The sequence below is a fragment of the Eurytemora carolleeae genome, unplaced genomic scaffold (genome assembly GCF_000591075.1).
Source record: "Eurytemora carolleeae unplaced genomic scaffold, Eaff_2.0 scaffold12, whole genome shotgun sequence".
Taxonomy (NCBI): Eukaryota; Metazoa; Arthropoda; class Copepoda; order Calanoida; family Temoridae; genus Eurytemora; species Eurytemora carolleeae.
Window position 1 is genome coordinate 22433 of NW_019396142.1, and position 17957 is coordinate 40389.

The 17957-nt window shown below is 29.1% G+C and overlaps 1 protein-coding gene across 1 annotated transcript; it reads left to right on the top strand.

The window, feature by feature from the left end:
* The first annotated feature begins 1050 nt into the window (after window positions 1-1050).
* LOC111696239 (uncharacterized) lies at window positions 1051-15057 on the top strand. The gene is made up of 20 exons (XM_023465792.1): window positions 1051-1189; window positions 1446-1456; window positions 1521-1582; window positions 1988-2042; window positions 3117-3350; window positions 3555-3597; window positions 5276-5461; window positions 5835-5926; window positions 5984-6024; window positions 6556-6587; window positions 6949-7092; window positions 7242-7294; window positions 7579-7665; window positions 8458-8596; window positions 9368-9498; window positions 10281-10324; window positions 11095-11157; window positions 12019-12079; window positions 13212-13334; window positions 15020-15057. Exons 1-20 carry the CDS (start codon window positions 1107-1109, stop codon window positions 15055-15057), a joined length of 1722 nt encoding a protein of 573 aa, XP_023321560.1. The 5' UTR covers window positions 1051-1106.
* Window positions 15058-17957: the final 2900 nt, after the last annotated feature.

The following is a 17957-nucleotide window of genomic DNA, read 5'->3' on the forward strand; positions in this document are numbered from 1 at the left end:
GGTCCATAAACTCTAAATCATACTCCTCTACGATAATGCAAGTATATACCAGGTCCATAAACTTTAAATCTTTTACCTCGATAGTAATCCATAGTAAGTCCCAGATCCATAAACTTTAAATATTACTCCTCTAGCAGTCCATAGTAAGTCCCGGGTCCATACAATATAAATCCTACCCGTCTATAGTAGTCAATAGTAAGTCCCAGGCCCATACTCTAAATCCCACACGTCTATAGTAGTTTATAGTAAGTTTCAGGTCCTAAGCTCAAAATCCTACCACCCTAAATCTTACTCCTTTATAATAGTTCACTGTAAGTCCCAGGTACATAAAATATAAATCCTACCCCTCTATAGTAGTCCATAGTAAGTCCCAGGTCCATAAACTCTAAAGGAACAGACTGAGGATCAATCCAGCTGTAGTGAAGTGTGTCAACCATTCTTTTTTTTGAAAACAAATAGGTTTTCCAAAATTGTATAATGTTTTGAATACACGAAGGAATTGCATAAAAAACGAAATTTCAAGCTCATCCACAAATGTCAATCTTGCAAAGCTTTTTAAATTCTCAAGTTTCTATAGAGGAAGGAGGGGGGGGGGGATTACGGTTAAGCCTCCTTCTAAAGTAACTTGAAAGGAGATAAGAGTATTTCTAATCTGTTTCTATACTAAATATTCTTCACTAAGACAAGCTTAACATCACACTTCAGTATTTAATATAATATATTAATCCTTCAACCGAGAAATTCGAACAACTTCACTCATATTGGTTTATTTTTATGTATTATAATGCTTAGTATCATTGAGATATCCTAAAAACTCCCGTGTTTCATATCAGTGTTCTTTGAAAAAATGTATGTTTTGATTATTAAGTAAGATAATACATAGTGATTTAGTATCAAAATGTTTCGATGACATTTTTAAATTTTAAATTAGTTACCACTGACAAATTTTGAATTTAAAGTTTTCAAATGAAATATAAAACACTTTGATACAAAAAATTGTGCTTTTCATCAGCAATGGCAAATACAAGAGGGGTGCAGAAAAATGTTATGCAATAATTAAAATTGCAGAAAAAAATTATGGAGATATAAGCGAATCAGAAGAGTTAATGAAAATGAAAGCTTTGAATATTATTTTTATTTTGCTTCCTTCTACCACAATGCAGGAGCAAAACTGCCTTAGCATGTTAAGGAAATTCAACAAAAAATATATTCATTAAATAATAATACGTATATATAGATATTTATGTAAATAAATCGCTATTATTACTATTTATTATTTTTTAGCCAATAAAGTAGGTTAAATAAAAGATTTAGATTTTTTATGTTTTATTGACTATATTGGAACATCAAAGTAATTTTAAATTTTAAAATTTTTAAATTGTAAAGGTTATGTTTGACATGTTTTTGATGACTCTTTTTTGGATATTTATGAATTCTATCAGCAGTGCAACTTTAGGTGATGTTCATTTTTTCCCTTAAAAATAAACTTTTTGAGAAATAATGAAAATTGTTTATTTTAGATGCAATTAAACTTACGTACTCACAAAGCACAGCGAGTTTTAATGCTTCATTCGATTTAAAGGTATACATTTTTACCAAAAGTGTTGTAAGAATTTTTATATTTATCTTTTTGTAAGATATTTTATTGTTTTTGTTTTCTCAATTGTATTAAAAATGATCAATTTTTTCTTACTGTTGTTGTTATTTTCAGTGACTAATATCCATATTATCTCTTTAAAAGTTCATTAGTTCCTCTACAGTAGTAGTAGGGCAGACGGAGCAGAAACAATGTGTGGAAATTATCAGAATTAAACCATTTTAAGCTAAAAAACGACAATATTTGCCACATGATTAATCAAAAAAGGTTTAAGGGTACCGTTGTAAATTTGACATTCTTCTCTTTTAAATGGAGGGTCTCTTAACATTACGATGATAGTCCTTTTTATGTTCAAAGAAAACATCTTGAAGTTATTCATTATATTGTCAGGGTAGTTTGGCCGCCTGTTCTTCAACATCTTTAAGGTTGGAACTATGGAGGCCAGGAAATTAAAATTAATAAAAATAGCAATATTACTCTGATCATTCTGTCTGGTACAAAATAATAAAATAGTATAAATAAAAATCATATTAATCTTTTTGGTCTTTATAAAGTTTCCACACATTTTTATTTTAACCCTATTCCTGCTGGTGGGGGGTCAATTTGACCCCCCCTGCAGTTTTTTTTTACATAAATCAAAAAGTATTGGTCTGAGGCTATTGAAATTTTTTGACTTTTCCAACATACCCAAAGCCCTCCCTTTAGGCCTAAAACCGGGCTTTAATACTAACTGCCTAAGTCCTCAGGCACACTGCCTGAATGACTGCTTTTGCCTGTAAAAAACTAAATCTTTGTTTTGACCCACTTCCACTTGTCAGATTTTGATAAAATTTAGCTTTATGGAAAGCCTTTGACATAAGGAAACGAATTGCACAAGTTTTGCGAAAACAAATTGCAAATTTTTTGCAAACAACCTGTAAAAGGAAATTTGCACATTTTTAGTTTTTCTTGATTAAAAATCAGGTTATTTAAAATTTTGCAAAAATTTTTGCATATTTAAAATGGCATGGTCAAGGGCTTTTCAAAAATGTATAATTTTTCATTTTTAGGACAAATTTATTTTTGCAAACATTTTTACCATATAACTGGATTTTGCGATAAAAAATTCAATTTTTGCAAATTTGCAAATATTTTTGCAGATTCTAAAAGTAGAGCACAAGAGCTTTCCAATGATGTACCATTTGTCATATTTGGACATCAAACATGGGATTTAGAGGGGGGGTCAAATTGACCCCACCCCCAGCATATCCTGGTTTTCAAGTACCTCAGCAGAGATAGGGTTAAAAAGCGGAAACTGAAAGATTTATATTCTTCTTAAATTACTTCATTTTCGTTTAAGATACAAAAACTTTTATTGTCCAATAGATAACTACAAGGGGGGGGGGTAGCAATCTTATTTTATCCCGTAAAAAGGATTTCATGTTAGTGACACCTACTATTTTGCTGAACTAGTTGAAGCATTGCATTTGCCTTATTTTTAATGGTTTATTAAAACCGAATTGATTATTTTTAATTACAGAGGATTATGAAGCATTAGGTAACATATTTTGGAATGAGAAAATGCCTTTAAAAAATCAGAAAATGCATTCTGATGATCTCACACTACCTCTCGACCAGAAACATCCCTCCACTTACCAGAATCCGACCTCTGTTGACCAGAAATTCTTCTCTTTTGATGAAAAATTGTCAACAAGCTGTTCTGATCTAGATGAGCGGGTTCTAATCCTCCACTACCAGTCTCAACCTATTCTAGGTATTTCAACTAAAAAACATATTTTCGTGACAATATTTAGTTTTTAAGCAATTTCTGCGGCAAAAACAATCCTATTCAAAATTATCCTATTTACCCAAAAAAAAATACATGAAAAGAATAACTTAAACTAACATTTCATTTATTCAACAGTAATAAAAATCACTTCACAAGTTTACTTAAATAAATTTTTTTGCAATTTTTTAGAGAATTCTAGTTCAACAGTGATGTTTCCTCATATCTATCAAAGGTACTGCAAATGTTCTTTGTATTACATATATACAAATATCTATGTACATTATACTATTATATATTTTATTCAGTAAATACGAGGTATATTCAATAAGTTTTGCATAACAATTTTAGGGGTTCTATTTATTTCAAAAGCTCACCTTATTCATCCCCTATAAATGAATAGTAATATTCCAAAAATATACAATTATTTTTCTGTCTCATTTAAAAATAACAATTCCCGCAAACAATTTTTTTCAGAAGATTGTTTTCTTAATGTATGAAATGCACTTTTCATCTTAATCATATGTAAGATTAATTATAAGTAAAAACCTTGCCCTTAAATTGTTGATTGCATATTTTATCTTAAACGTCATTATAATCTTGAAAACCTTGTTCAAAATTTTTAACAAAATTATTTGTTGCCAAGAAAATCATATCATTTTTTAATAATTCAGTAGTATTTTCATCTCTTAAGAACTGTTTTACCGCAAATTGGGGTTCTCTTTTCTAAAGCAGTCGTAGAATATTTTTATTTAGGATTTAAATTCTTAAATTATGTTTTTTAAGGCAGTATGAAGATTTTAAGTTTTGCACCTTGACAAATTTTCTACTAGAAACGTTTTTAAGTTAAAAATTCGATCTGAATATAATGAAAGCACGTCATTGTAGAAAATGTTCGATTACAATTTATTTAGACTGATGACACATTCATATATTTTATTTGAAAATAATAATTTCCGCAAATCTATTTTTCAAAATTATAGTTTTAAAACCTGGTGACCATTTTTTATCAATTTTTTTCTTCACAAGGAAAACTTCTAATTTGTCATTTATGCAGTATAAAATCGTTTTTTCATCTTTTAAAACTTATTTACGGGGAATTGGTATCTCTAATCCGTTATTTCTAAGGCAGTGTAATAAATTAAAAATTGAAAATACGATTTATTGTAATCTAGGAGCACCCCATAGGACAAGTACTCATTACTTATGTCACAAAATTAAAAATGCAATCTGAATAGGAAGTAAGAACATCATTTAAAATTATTTTGATTAATACATTTCAGACTGGTTGCACCTTCACTTTCTTAAAAAAACATTCTTGAAATCAAAATTTTTTCTTCAAAACAATGGTTTTCTCAATGTATAGTATGCTAATTTAGTTTTAAAATATTCAGATTTATTTTGTAATGTTAATAAATTCTAAGACTGATTATAAGTGAAAAAGTTGACATACAATTTTTTATCGAATTTCGTCTTCAAAACGTCATAAACTTCTTTCTTTTCTTTAAAAAGTATGATGTTCTCAATGTTGAGAACACAAAAAAATTTAAATATTATTTTAAGTTTATTTTATTTGATATTATATAATATTCTTTCTAAATATTCACATAAGAGGTCTAAAAGTATCCTTTAAAAATGTAATTCTAAACTTATTTTGTTTGTGTGTCTGTATGTCTGGATGTATGATCATAACTCATGAACCCCTTGACCAATTCCCATCTTGACTGGGGAACTCGGAAGAACTACGAAAATATACATAACCTTGTTAAAAAATTCTAAGTTGAGTGGGTTGACTTTTATAGGAAATATTCTAAGCAAAGCTGGGTTCACAAGCTAGTAGTGCATAAAGTACCAAGAAGTTATAATTTAAAAAATACAATACTCATGTTAGATATTTACCATACACTGTACAGGATGTATGTACTACGGCTGTGTTCCTGCGGAAGATTACGAAGATGTGTGTGCTCTATTTCAGGAGCGAAGACGGCCATTTGTAAAATAATATCTTTACCTTTTCCAACTTCTTCTGAACCCTCATATTTCTTTTCTTCTACCTTTTACACCAACGTAAATCCCAGCTGCAGGGGAACAAATGACAGGTATGCCTTTCTTTAACTTTATAATCATTTTAAAAGTAAGAATATTCTTTGCTAGAATATTTTAATATTTTCTATAACAAAATTTAAAAAACTTAACACTAAGACTTGATTTAAAAGTTTGTTAGACAAACATAAAATTCTGATCTGAAATCGTAATAAAATATTTGTAATTTTGAATTTCTTTCAGTTTTTTGTAGTATCGAAAAAAATTTTAATAAGTACGTTACTTTAATTTAAAATAATAAAAAAGAACAAAAATAACTGAAAATACATAATACCTATAAAAAATTATGATTTTTTTTAGAAACTTGTACATGGTATATTTGTTTGATGCAAAATATGATAAAATCAGAATATAAAATTTCACTTTAAGGTCTTTGTCGTCATTGATTGAATCACGTGGAGAAGTCCCAGTAGTGCATAATCCTACATGGCATTTGACCGCTAACGAGCTAAGTATATCAGGTGGATAATTTGAACTTAATTTCATTTAATTTTTTAATTGATCGTTTCCTTTTACAGGAACAATTCCGTCATGCAGTACTGTACAAATATATGACGAGGTAGGTCAAATATATTTATTGATTTACATGAAACCAAACCAAACCAAACTGACAAAAGTTGCATTATAAGAAGTGACCTGCAAAAAGGAGTAGTTGAGCTGAGAGCAATGTAATTGCAAAAGTTGGTTCGTTTTTGAGGTTTTTTGGACATTTAGAAAGTTCCACAAAAATATGGTAACTGTTAAAAATGTCAAAAATTGTTTATTGTTAACATTTGCCAAATGTTGACCCTGAGACAAAATATATGCAAAAAAAACAGCAAACAACGATAAAAAACTAACCTTAACGAACGTGTTTGAATTATCGGGTTTTTTTATTTGTGTTTCCTTTTTTCCTGCAAAGTTTTTTAGAAATGATATATTATTACATTTAATTTTGAAAATGCAAAATATGATAATTTTTTTAAAACATAGGTTTAAAAGTATTTTTTTAAAGACTAAAATACCTTGCAAAGCTATACCATGTATATGTATAAAACAGTTAAAATGAAATCTTGAGAATTTGTTTAATTTATATTTTCTTACTGCTTAGGTGCAAATTACATTATACGAAGTATCCCACAGGAAATCAAAACAAAAACTATTTTTAAATTAACAATTTTTCTTTTGATACAAAATTATAAACATTTTTTTGTTATTAACTTTCTTAGAATTTTGAAAGGTTAGGTTAGGTTAAAATCTGTTGCACACATTTACATACCTTACATTCACCTAACTAACTAACGACGTGTACATTTTTAAAAGTATAAAGCATAAATTAAAGTATAAATTTTCAACAATATTTGCGTGACAAACTGTGACCTTTGGATCATTTTCCGCAGCATTAGACTTTTGTCGAATATCAAACATTCTTATGCTTGTAATTTATTTGACTGGTGCTAATAATAATTTTAAAAACACAAAAGTCCATTTTGGTTTTGCATAGAGATGAGACATGTGATGTTGGATCTAAAATAAAAAGATTCGAAAATTTAAATCCCAGTTTTGTTACAACATCAAGAAATGGTATTCAATCGGTTATTTCTCATCTTAAACCAAATAATAACACCTCAGGAATGTTTTATGCAAGGTAAAAATTTAAAAGAATTAAATTTTAAAAAAAATATCGTTTTTAATCCAATGATCTAAGTTCTTATAGTTTACATATATAGAAGACAAAAACAAAACTAAAAGTATTCTTTTACCTTTTACTTAAAACTTATCATCTTAAACATTTAGATTTTTAAATATAAAAACGGTTGATGTAGCATACTGCATTTTTATCAAACTAGGTAACATTTTTGTTAACTCTTTAAGGGACTTAAAAACGTAATTTTGAATGACCCTGATTTGAGTAAATTTGTAAAATTCTAAGAACGTCTTGAATTCTCATATTTTCTGCATCCATCAGTCAAAGTTTGAATTGTTAATTTTCAACAAAAAATATTTGCTCCGACGAGCGTTTAAAAGTTTGAAAGTATTTTTTATTATTATTGGATCACTTAAAATAACGTGGACGGTCCCTTTTACAACGAAAATAAATAAAATTTAAAGATAATTCAATATTTGTTTGTAGTTAATCACCCTTACTGTAATGTTGGAAGAGTATCAAGGCAATCCTATATTTGTAAACCAATTTCTTTAATAAGGCCAATCCATTTAGGTAATTTTCATAAGATTACACAAGATATAATAAATATTTCGATCAGAAAATAACCTATTTTTAAATCAGAAGAATGGGATTTTGAAATCATTTAATGATTTATACGAAATTTTTTTCTAAATAATGTTTATTTAAAAAAACTAACCTTTAAAGTGTAATAACTATTAGATATAGACTTTTTTAAGTCCACTGAAAGGATTTTAGTTTTTAAATCATCAACAATAATTTTATTATATAAAAGAATAGGAACCAAATTCTGCAAAGTTCTCCAAATTAATTTTAAAGCATAGGAAAGTTTTTATTTATTTTTTTTTCGTTTGTTTTCGTTTGTTCTTTCGGGTTGTAAACGGATTGAAAATCAACGTTTGATAATTTTTAATTTTTATAAAATATGTCTTCCATGTTAATGATTTGTTTTTAATGAATTAGAAAATTCCCACAAAGTTACCTCCAAATAATGATAGTGTAAATAGACTTAAAACTCTTCATATATGGTGATCCCAAGTTAAAATTAGGTCTTGTGCCTTGATGTTGGTTTTGAAATGGCTTATTTTAAGATTTTTCAAAGAAAGAAAGAATCATGAATATACGGAAACCGACAAAGGAATTGAGTCTTTGCCACAAACTCTGATTTTCTAATCACTATATCTTTGGAACCAAATGTTGCAGACCTTAGATATTTCAAACAATGAATTCTGTTAGATCAAATAATCTGAGTTTGAAATAACAAAGGTTTAAATATTTGATTTTGTTCCAAAGACTCAATTCCTTGTGTAAAGTCTATGATCTAAGGTCTAGATGAAAAACTTGAGAAAATAGAGACAGATTACTGGATGGTTTTTGTTATTTTTACGGTTCTCTTTTTCATCTTTATTCTTATCCTCGTTCTCATTGTGGTTACTAAAGTCAGGAGCTGGGCAAATCTTTTAAGGTAACTGTCATTTTTATATTAAAGGGACTGTAAGCATATTTTCAAGTAACCCTCTTTGAAATAATGGCTATGTCTGATTCTCAATGGTACCCATAAAAAGCTTTGTCTGATTAATTTTGAATTAGACATTAATGTTTATAATTTTAAGAACTGATTATTTTCGACTTTGGGGACAGGGTTCGTACTAAAGTGACTTGGGAAATTTTACTGCAGGAAAATAGAAAGTATTTATCGGAATTAAAATACTATACAAATTAGAAAAACCACAATAATGTCCACAAAGCTTTTGTGAATTGGGTATTGTCATCTTTAAATAGAGATTCACTTGTAAAGAGGCATGCAGGCCCTTTAACTCTTAGCCAATTTTCTAAATCTGTTAACAGAAAGGTATTGCAAAAGGTGTCTCAAGCTGTAATTTTTTATCCCTTTATCCACGCAACCTGAAACATTTTGCAAACCTTTTCTATTTCAAACTCTGTTTGTTCTAGCATGATTCCAAATGTTAAAGGTGAACAGTGAAAAGATAAAATATCATATTTCATTATAGAGAAGCATTTCTTCTCTTTTAAAACCATAACTTCATTCTTGTGTTCGTGTGTCAGTGCAATCGGTTCTTCTAATTTATTTAAAACCAGATTTTTATTTATTCTTTTTTTAAAGCCCCAATATTTTTTTAAAAGAAAATTATGAACAAGTTCTGACTCATTTAAACAACACACGAACCTTCATCAGCATTTGTAATAAAATTATGATCTGAGGATTTAACTTTAGAAAAGAATTTAAGCCAGCAGAAGCTGAGAAGGTGGAATTAATAAATTCAGTGTTTACAATAGCACTTCTTTACATATCAGAAAATCAAGAAGAACAACAAACCATGGAAGATTTGCGTAACCACCTGTCAGGTTCCTGAATATGTATTTTTTTCTCAAATTCATATTGCATTGTTATTAAAAGGATTGTTTAACTATTCAAAGTACAAAAATACCAAAGTTTTTTACTTAACGGAATCTTTAAGAAGCTATTCTTCTGGAAAGAAATGTAAGTCTAAATCTGCACAATTTACATGTAACGTAAAGGTTCGTGTTTAAAAAGTTCGGACAAACTTGCGCAAAAGGAATTGAGTCTTTGCCACAAACTCTGATTTTATAATCCCTATATCTTTGCAATCCAATGTCGTAAAACTTTGATATTTCAAACTTATATTATTAGATATAACAGAATTCATAGTTTGAAATTAAGGTCTACGACATTGGAATCCAAAGATATAGGATTTAGAAAAGCAGAGTTAGTGGCATAGACTCAAATCCTTTGCTCGAAAATTTTAAGTGTAAAGGAATTGAGTCTTTGCCACAAACTCTGATTTTATAATCCCTATATCTTTGCAATCCAATGTCGTAAAACTTTGATATTTCAAACTTATATTATTTAATCTAACAGAATTCATAGTTTGAAATTAAGGTCTACGACATTGGAATCCAAAGATATAGGATTTAGAAAAAAGGAGTTTGTGGCAAAGACTCAAATCCTTTGCCCGAAAATTTTAGGTGTAATGAATTGGGTGAACAATACCTTTAAAAAAATGTAAAACAATATTTATTTTTAAAATAGAATATTATTTGGAAATCTTCAACTTTCCCAAATTATATTAAATTTGATATTTGAAAAATAGAAGCTTTAAACATAGGTATTGGACATAAGGTGTTGGATTTATACTCAGAAATTATTCAGGTCAGTTCTTTTGTTCATATATTCTTTTAAAAAAATAATTATAACTTTTCATCATCTATCACTCGACCTTATTTTTCTATTCAATATATCTTTGCAGCCCATATTTCAAGATTTTTTAAATTTTTAAATTCTGCGCCATAAGAGATTAAAGAATTAGATTTTTGTATGTAGCTTATCAGTTCCTTTGCTGTTTTTTCTATTTTTTTATTCCATGAAAAATTATTTTTGAACGAAAAATATGTTTCCAAAGTTTCCTTTCTTTTGTGATTAAATGGCGATCAGTTTAACTCTGAAGAAATATTTATTTTAAGGGACTGTAAGGCTTTCTTTCAAGTCAGTCTCACAGACTTGCATGTTTAATTTACAATTTGGTACACGTTCAGCTTTTCTAGGATCAAGGATGATTAAACTATCTGAATATAGATTTTTTAAATCGAGGTTTATCTTGAAAAATTGTAACTGTGTCAGATTTATGCGACAATAAAATAAAGATTTAACGATGATATCAACCTTGATTTATCTAAATAGAGATTTAATAATAAAAGGGGTATCGTTGTGTCATTATTTTTTTTTTTTTTAAATGGAGGGTCATTTAATATATTCTAGTTGAATTGATCTTACCAAAACACTTTAAGAAAATTTGTTTATTATTTTTAAGTACATTACTTTTTTTTAAAAACATTTTTTTTGTTGGGTCCAATTCATCTTTTCTATATTTTAACATAATTTGAATAAAAAATGAACTCTCTATGTATGTCCAAGTTTTATAGGAGGAGGCATGTTATAATCCTGAATCCTGGCTACTAGAAACTATACACAGCCCTGAAACAAAGGTTATTGAATATTAATTATTTCAAACATTTTTAAACTATAAAAATTGAATATCAATTTAAAAACTGGGTCGACTTAAAAGTGTTGCAGCGTCTTACCAACCTTTTTTGTGTAAGATCTTGTTTCGAACATTTAAAGAAGTAATGGGCAAAATGCTGACAGATTTTGTGTTGACGCGTTTTGATGGAATTTATTTTTAAGATCTTATTTTAGTTTATACATTAATTGATTTCAATGCTGTTAATTCTTCATTTTGTCTTTCATTTTTAATGTTACTGAAACCCTACTCATACTTCATTTCCAGATAAATTTTTATAAGTGGATATAATTTTTAATCAAGTTTTTAATATTAGACATTTTTTACATGTTTTATTTTGTATCTTTTGTAGCTTTAAATTTTTTCTCATTTAGAATTATTTTATTTGATTTTTTTGGTAGTTGTTAAGAAAAGTAGAAAAATACATATTACCGATAGTGTGGTGTAATCATTCGTCAATTTCCTGGTAAAAATAGTAAAATTGTTTTTACAACAGTTATAAAGTTTTCTGAAATCAATAGAAGGTGAAAAGTTTCGTCACCGTGGGAAACTGAATTCAATGGGCAAAAAATGAGGTCCAACAAAACTAATTTTTGACAGTGAATTAGTTAATGATAAAAACTAGAAAAACATGAAAAGATCGGCAATATGTTTTTTTCAGATCAAAAAACCCAATTGTCAAATTCTCAATTTTTAAAAATCGTTTTTTTAAATTGAAGAAAAAAAGCTTTAACGTTCCTTCTAACTTTTAGTATACTTTTTGTCGGCGTAAAAAGGATAAAAAGGAGTTAAAGGTAACTCTAATACTTACGAATGATACTTCTAGATTGTTGTACTTGAAAATTATGCGTTGGCCCGAGGTTTACTCAAAGCTGAAACAGCACCAGGTGTATTTTCTAAAATCTTAAAATAAACTGAACACTTGCCAAAAATATAATTTATAATCCGTTTATATTTGCAGCATGTGCTGAAATTTTAAAAGCAGCTTAAACTTGAGTAAAACCCGAACCCGGGCTCAGATAGAACCCAAGTCAAGTAGACGCTAAGACCGGGTTTAATTTCTTTTAAAATCAAGATCTGAAATCGTAAAGCTTTGACATTTCAAACTTTCTATCAATAGTCAATCTTTGAAATAGCAAAGGTTTTTTTCCATCTGAAAGGATTAAAAATTAGTGTGCTTAAAAAAAATTAAATGTTTATATCTAGAGCCTTCAATCTGTATGTATTGGACCATTGACTTTGTCTATGTCTAGAGCCTTCAATTTGCGTGTATTTGACCCTAGACTATGTTTATATCTAGAGCCTTCAATCTGCATGTATTGGACCCTAGACTTTGTTTATATCTAGAGCCTTCAATCTGCATGTATTGGACCCTTGTGGTGGAAGACGATCTGAGTCTGAGCTGGATACAGAGACGCAGCAAGAGGATCTAGAAAATTCTGCCACGTCATCTCGATATTATTTATTTCAATATTTTAAAGTTTAAAATTTAGTTTGTCAGTTAAATAAAGTACTCTATATTAAACCCAGGCCTTGTTAAAACGAGGGTAGCTAAATTGGTGACCCGAGCTCGAATACCATAGACTTTATAGCTACTCGCTCGTCAGTGAAATGCCTAAGGACAGTGATAACGTCCAAACCCTAGCTGAACCCAGCTCGTTGGACCTGTTGAATACTGTGTCAGTTAAAGTTCCAGCCTTTTAGGATACAGAGACGCGGCAAGAGGATCTAGAAAATTCTGCCATGTCATCTTGATATTATTTATTTCAATATTTTAAAGTTTAAAATTTAGTTTGTCAGTTAAATAAAGTACTCTATATTAAACCCAGGCGTTGTTAAAACGAGCGTAGCTAAACCCTAGACTTTGTTTATGTCTAGAGCCTTCAATCTGCATGTATTGGACCCTAGACTTTGTTTATGTCTAGAGCCTTCAATCTGCATGTATTGGACCCTAGACTATGTTTATGTCTAGAACCATCAATCTGCATGTACTGGACTCTAAACTCTTTTTATATTTAGGGGCTGGAGGTATTGGTCCCTTAACTGTTTTTGCAGTAGAGCAGGTTTTGGCTGGATATTCTGACAATTATAGAAAAGTCGGTGTCGTCAAAATGGGAGAACTAAAAAATTCGACAGCAACAGGTTAAATTAAATTCTCTAGTTGTGAAAGAGCCGGAACACTAAAGCAAAGAGACACTAGATAACTCAGTAATATATAGCAATATCATTTTCAATTTGTTGAGAAAAAAACTGAATTCGGATAAGAGTTTTGACTAGAAGGGTCTGTTGACTTATTTTCATCCCTAATTTTCAGAGTTATGCCTGCTATATTAACATGAAATCCCTTAAGATAAAGATCTTAATATTGATAATGTGTAGGATGTGCACATTAAAAGGTTTCCACTTACATCATGATCTATGGAACTCTAAAAATTAGCAATAACATCTTGTGGATACATATTTACTTAATACTGCAACAACGAAAAAATTGGATTTGAAAATTATTTAATTTTGGTCATAGCCGTGACCCGACGTTGCAAATTGCAGTCTAACGTTAGAAAAATTAATTGTGATTTAATTGCATATCGTAACGAAAGGATTTCTATTTCAATGTTCTAGGTTCAAAAAGTGAAACGTTGTATAACTAAAAAATTCATTTCTGTTTATAAACGTTAAGAAACGTTTTCCCTAATAGTATAATGAATAATCAGGAAACGAAATTTTTTATACAAAGTATAAATACCAATAGTGTAACGTATAACATTTAAAAAATGTAATTCTGTAAATCAAAACGGCTCTAATCTATCAATGACTGATGAATATGACTGTAAAGACTTATGGTTTTTCGTTTCAAGTTTAAAGGAAATGAGTTTATGCCACAAACTCGAATTTTCAATCACTATATCTTTTCACTTTTTTATACAGGGTAAATGCAAACTTCTGACTTATTTCAGTATAATATTTCTAGATTTACATTCAATAAGAGAATAAATGGTAGGCGAAAAACATTTTTTAAAGAACTCTTTTCAGTTCGGGTTTCCATGATCAAAATTAAATTTCTAAAGGGTTGGTCTTGCCAATTNAATATATAATATTTGATACATTTTTGGAAGGTACTTGGGGTCTACTTCAATAATCTGAAGAAAACAATGCAAATTTGAAATAATTCAACCATTTATTGCAAAATCCAGTTATTAAGCAAAAACTAAAAAGGGAAAATTTTACTTCGTCTTTGCCAAATTTCTTTGCTATCTTCGTCTTGTCAAATGGTTTCCTAACAATGTTGAAATTAAATGATTGGAAGTTAGTATAACCATAGCTTTCAGCGTGCTTAAAGATAGAAAATTTAAAGTAGATTTGAACAGTCTCAGACAAACACTGTTCGATTTATGTAAAAAAAAAAACGCGCTGTTTGGTGGGAAAACTGATCAAACTCTGTTTCAGGATTAATTTTACATACACAGTATCGTATTCAGGAATAGTTTTACATACTTGGTTTCTGTTTCAAGATGAGTTTTACATACACAGTATCGTATTCAGGATTAGTTTTAAATACATGGTTTCTGTTTCAGGATTAGTTTTACATTCTTGGTTACTGTTTCAGGATTAGTTTCACATTCTTGGTTTCTGTTTCAGGATTAGTTTTACATACTCGGATTCCGTTTCAGGATTAGGTTCACATACACAGTATCGGTTTCAGAATTAGTTTTACATTCTTGGTTACTGTTTTAGGATTAGCTTTACATACATAGTTTCGGTTTCAGGATTAGTTTTACATTCTTGGTTACTGTTTCAGGATTAGTTTTACATTCTTGGTTCTGTTTCAGGATTAGTTTTACATACACAGTTTCTGTTTCAGAATTAGTTTTTCATACTCGCTTTCTGTTTCAGGATTAGTTTTACATACACGGTTTCTGTTTCAGAATTAGTTTTTCATACTCGNCTGTATATATCTGCATGTTAAATTTTAAAAACGAACTGTAATTAAACATAATAAACTAACCCACTTTTGCTTTAAAAGGGTGTCTAGACGTAATTTATAAAAGTGACCCTCACTGTATAGAGTGGGAAGTCTCATTTACAATATTACGCTTATATAAATGCATGTTTAAAATCTTGAAAATAATTTGCATTAAGTGTTAAAGTGCCTGGCACAGTTATTCTGCGGGAAAACAATTTACAGGAATTATCAGAATTTAAATTATTTCCATCTAGAAAACCTACGTATTCTTTCAAATAATTGATAAGATTAAGGTGTCCAGCTGGACCCTAAGGTACTGTAGTGAATCGGGCCTACCTCTCTTCCAATGAGGGGAACTTCATAATTATAACAACAGTCGCTTTACATACATACACCCAGGTTTCCTCGTAAAACTTTAAACAAAACAAAGTCTAGAATCAACCTCCACAAATAATTATGAGGTTATAAAGCATGTTAAAATTTTTGTTAACAAAATTTAAAGTTTTGAAAAATTGTTACTTTTACACATATTATATGGATATATCGAAAAATTGCTATTTTTACACATATATCATGAATAACTCGAAATAACTAGACTGATGTGTTTTTTAAAAAATGTGTTTATCTTACACTAGAAAGGAATTGAGTCTTTGCCACAAACTCAAATTTTCTATTTCTTATATCTCTTCAACCTGATGATGTAAACCTTTGATATTTTAAACTTCAGTTATTATTAGTTAGTTACGACATTAGGTTGCAAAGATATCGGGATTTGAAAATCTGAGTTTGTGGCAAAGACTCAATTTCTTCTCTATTAGTTTTGACATGCCTTAGAGTAGCACTCATAATTAGGATATTTAAAGATTTTAAAAGATTCTAATATATTTAAAAAGACTTGTCTTCAAAATAGCAGTATAAACTCAAAATAAAATAGTTTTAATCATTTTGGCTTGGGAGGCAAAATTTGGACTATTAGAAAAAAATCTAACGTTTTTTTCGTAATATAAGCTGACGAAAGCATTTCAAAATTAGAACCCTTGTATTCGAAATTGTGAATAGAATGTTAAGAATATCACACACTTTTTAATTTCTCTCATTCTCTACGTAATGTCAAACCAAATATTTTCTATTTCATAACTATTTTGTTAAATTCAATATCAATAACATAATCTCATTTGTCATATGTGTCTTTCAGCACACCATTTATTAATTTTCTTAGCATTTCAATTAAATAGCTTGAGGAGAAATATTAGAGATCAGGGTGCGATTTTATCCTATGCAAAATAGTTTATACATTTGTTAGTAAAACTGAATTTTAAGATATTTTCTGACATGTACTAAACAAATATTAAAACATAAAAACATATTTAATTAGTTTTATATGAATAAAAATTCGGTTTATAACATTTTGTAAGGTAATTTTTAAGAAGAGAGTTTAGTAGCATATTTTTAGATACTTAGATACACTTAGAGAGTTCTTTCTTTTTAAGTCAAAAGGCAGATTATTCCATATCTTGTTCCAGCAAGCTGTAGGGGCCTTATAGTTCCCAACATAGCCGGTTTTCTCGATCCCAAAATTATGTTTTGCCCCTAACTATAAAAAAATGCCCCCTTTTGTAAAAAGAAAATGCCCCCGATTAAAAAAAAATTAAATGAAAAGAAAATAATATGACAACTCTGTAATTTTATAGATTGTTGAATTAAATACCATTGAATTGAATACAACTTGAAGAAACTGAAAACATCTAGAGTCCTGGTTACTCCAGGCCCCAGTGTGTTATGGGCGTTTTAGCTTTTTAAAACTTTTTTTTCTGAAAATGTATTTTTTTTAAATAGTAATCTTTTCCTTGTCTATGGTATTGAAAAGTGCAATTAAAATGTTAAATCTTTAATATTCTACTAAGAGTAAATAAGAAATAAATTCAGTAATAGGATAGAAAATCAATCAGATTTGTGGGATAATATTGATATAATCAGATCTTTATATACAAAAGCAGGGGGGCTTATATAGTATAATATATTTGAAAGGTGTATTAGAAAAAGATTATTGGTCAAATCTACTTACACTATGATTTTTATAACACCCCCTTTATCTTAAAGGGACTAAAAGCAATTTTTAGCCATCAAAATTGAATAGGGTATAAATATATGTACAAAAATAACAAACTTGAACCTTAGCCCGATTTGGCAATTTTTGTCTAATATAGATGAAGGGGGGGGGGGTTCCAACCACCCAACCCCTATGATTTTGCCCTTAGAGTTGAGATAGGGAAGTGTGATACAGATCCCTAATCCAACTTTTCAAGGCCAGCTCATTAAAAAAAAATAAAACCCTTAACTTTAATTGTTAGGGTGCAAGAAGGCTTTAAAATAAGTTAAAGAAAAGTACGCCAGAAAAATGTTTAGAAATACCAGTTTTTAACTTTTAACAATTATTAGCATGTGAGTGTGATACATGTTATTAGTTTTATTTTTCAAGGACTTTTCAAATAGATTAACTTTAGATCTGTAGCTTCATTTGAAAAAAATGTATCAACCTTTTTTTTGCTTTGAAACACCGGCATCCACTATGCATCAAGAACATTTTTTATTTTTTTTTTAAATATGAAGTTGGATAGGTGGCCCCCCCCCCAACACACACAGTCGTGATTGTGTTGAGTAATTAGATTTATGCACTATGCAGAGTCCGTCTAAACAATTCATCTATTTTATCCATTATAGAAACATAGAATAGCAATAAAATTGTACTGGGTCATTAATACTCTTATCATGAATATTCAATTCCTTGCATTCTCCATTAACAA

What these genes read in the sequence shown, in the direction of transcription:
- LOC111696239 (XM_023465792.1), top strand. Translation starts at nt 1,107, where the DNA reads ATGAAAATGAAAGCTTTGAATATTATTTTTATTTTGCTTCCTTCTACC. An exon ending in CAAAGCTGAAACAGCACCAG is followed by an intron (nt 12,080 to 13,211) that starts GTGTATTTTCTA and finishes TTTTATATTTAG; the next exon opens with GGGCTGGAGGTATTGGTCCC. An exon ending in AAAAAATTCGACAGCAACAG is followed by an intron (nt 13,335 to 15,019) that starts GTTAAATTAAAT and finishes GTTCTGTTTCAG; the next exon opens with GATTAGTTTTACATACACAG.